Genomic DNA, 2,634 nt, shown 5'->3' with positions numbered 1-2,634 from the left:
TGAATTATTAATTAATAAAACCGCCGAGTGTTTTCTCATAACGATATATTTAATTTGAATGTTACATTACGAGTGTAAAATAACAACTAACTTATGCCTAATTACACTGTCCTCCTGACTTTCCCCTACTACTCTACTACCCTGCTTCAAGGGCAGAGAAACCTGTTGGGACGCAACATTCAGCCCCCTGTTGAAACATTCATGATTTCAACAATTCTACTGATATCTACTGATAAAGTATTACATCTATAAACCTGGAACAAAATACGGTTCCTAACGATAAGTATAATAACAAGAATACATAATATAAAAATATACATCATAGAAGCAATAATGAATAAATTGTTAATTATAACGTTCATAAGAAGAAATATGTACAGTTCTGAATACTTAAAGTAAATTTCTGATTAAAAAGTCTATATTTTATTTACATTGTGCGTTGATTTGGTGGAACAGTAGTTACAGTCTCTGATTGCTGTATAGGCAAAACACACACTTTGTTGATTGCCCGTTTTATCACACCACCTTTTGTTTTAATTGAAACTACGCGCACCTTTTTGTCATTGCCACTGTGAACTTCTACGACGCGTCCATACGACCATTGGAGAGGTGGGAGGTTCTCTTCTTTTACCAACACCATGTCTCCGACGACGAGATCCTTTTTGGGAGATTTCCACTTGGTTCGTTGTTGTAGGTTATTTAAGTATTCACGCTGCCACCGCCGCCAGTAATGCTGCCTAATCTGATCCACTAGTTGCCATCTGGAGAGTGTGTTCATTCTTAATTGCGTGACATCTGCTTCGATTGGGGCAACTAATAAATCTCCAATTAGGAAATGGCTAGGGGATAGGGCGTTTAAGTCGTTGGGATCGTTACTCAGTGGAGTTATAGGACGGGAATTTACACACGCTTCGATTCCCGCCAGAACCGTATACATCTCCTCAAAAGTGAGGTTGGCGCTTCCTACAACCTTTTTCAAATTTTGTTTTACGAGTTTTATGCTTGCCTCCCAAAGACCTCCTTGATGAGGCGCTCTAGGGGGTATAAAATGCCATTTAATGTTATGTGTAACAATATTTAATTGATTTTTTAAAGCCTGAGAGTGGAGAACTCTTTGGAACTCACGATCCGCTCCAACGAAATTCGTGCCATTGTCTGAATAAAAGTCGGTTACGTGACCTCTCCGAGCAACAAACCGCTTCACAGCTCCTAAGAATGAGTCGGTAGTTAAGTCTCCGACTAATTCTAGGTGGACCGCCTTGGTCGCTAAACAAATGAATAATGATATGTACCCTTTAACCAATCTTTTTCCACGACCTCTGCCTTCCTTTAACGATAAAGGACCCGCGTAATCTACTCCGCAATGGATGAACGGTCTTGCCATAGTAACGCGATCAAGCGGAAGGTTACCCATAATTTGAGTGGAAGCGATGGGATTTACTTTGTAACACCTTACACACTCTTTTAAAACTTTTTTAACTTGGTCTTTGCCTGAAATTGGCCAATATTTTTGCCTAAGGGAATGTAACGTGGTTAATTGACCTGCGTGAAGTAAGCGTATATGTTCTTCGCGAATTAGTGAGCTAATTAAGTGATGCTTCGGTAATATAATTTGATGTTTGGCATCAAAGGATAAATTTGCGTTATCTAGCCTTCCCCCTACCCGCAACAATCCGTTTTCGTCGAGAAAGGGACTCAAAGCCAAAATGGCGCTATTACTCATGATACTCTCTTTACGTTTCAATTTTTGAATTTCATTCGGAAATGTAATAGTTTGTAAAGTACGAATTATTATTAATTCTGCCTGGCGTATTTCTGAAAGCGTTAAATTTCCTAATTGTTTTTGTTCTTTATTCTTGACATTATATACAAATCTTTTGCAATACGCAATTACATTACAGAGACGTTTAAAGGATGATATATTATCGAAAATATCTAACTTTGGTATCGTGTTGGCAATAAGGCATGTTATTTGGATCGCTTTTAAATCCGGTATATCTTTTAATGGTGTAACGTCGGGTTGACTCGGACCTTGAGAATCGGGAAGTAGTAAAAATGTTGGTCCATGCCACCACATATGGAGTTCAGCTAACTCGCTCGGGAGGGCACCGCGGGAAATTATGTCGGCGGGGTTTTCTTTTGTGGGAACGTGTTTCCACACGGCATTAGATGTACTGTCTTGGATTTTGGTTACTCGATTTGCCACGAATGTCTTTAACTTAGAGGGTTCTGTTTTTAACCACGCTAAAACTATGGTCGAGTCCGTGTACAGCGATATTTGGCTAAATACAATATTTATTGCCTGAGTTACTTTATTTAACAGACGAGCTAAGAGTAGTGCCGCACATAATTCTAATCTGGGGATAGTGATTGTTTTTACCGGGGCTATTCGAGATTTAGAGCACATTAAATGGCTAGTAACTAACTGGTTATTGGAAATCGACTTAATATAGATACACGCTCCATATGCCTTTTGAGAAGCATCGCAAAAACCATACAACTCAAATTTGGAGGTAATTGGTGATTCTGTGACTCGCCTTGGAATTTGATAGGTAGCTATTATTGGCAAATCTTTGCAAAACTGTTGCCACGCGGTAAAAATAAACGCGGGTACTGACTCATCCCACCCTACTT

At 39.1% G+C, this 2,634-nt stretch overlaps 1 protein-coding gene across 1 annotated transcript; it reads right to left on the bottom strand.

The window, feature by feature from the left end:
- Positions 1-427: 427 nt before the first annotated feature.
- On the bottom strand, positions 428-1,384 carry LOC116182077. Its single transcript, XM_031502576.1, has one exon. The coding sequence runs from the start codon at positions 1,382-1,384 to the stop codon at positions 428-430; it is 957 nt and encodes a 318-aa protein (XP_031358436.1).
- Positions 1,385-2,634: the final 1,250 nt, after the last annotated feature.

The sequence above is a fragment of the Photinus pyralis genome, unplaced genomic scaffold (genome assembly GCF_008802855.1).
Source record: "Photinus pyralis isolate 1611_PpyrPB1 unplaced genomic scaffold, Ppyr1.3 Ppyr1.4_unclustered_Scaffold3434, whole genome shotgun sequence".
Classification (NCBI taxonomy): domain Eukaryota; kingdom Metazoa; phylum Arthropoda; class Insecta; order Coleoptera; family Lampyridae; genus Photinus; species Photinus pyralis.
The sequence above is the reverse complement of the archived record's forward strand: the minus strand, read 5'-3'. Positions and strand labels throughout refer to the sequence as shown.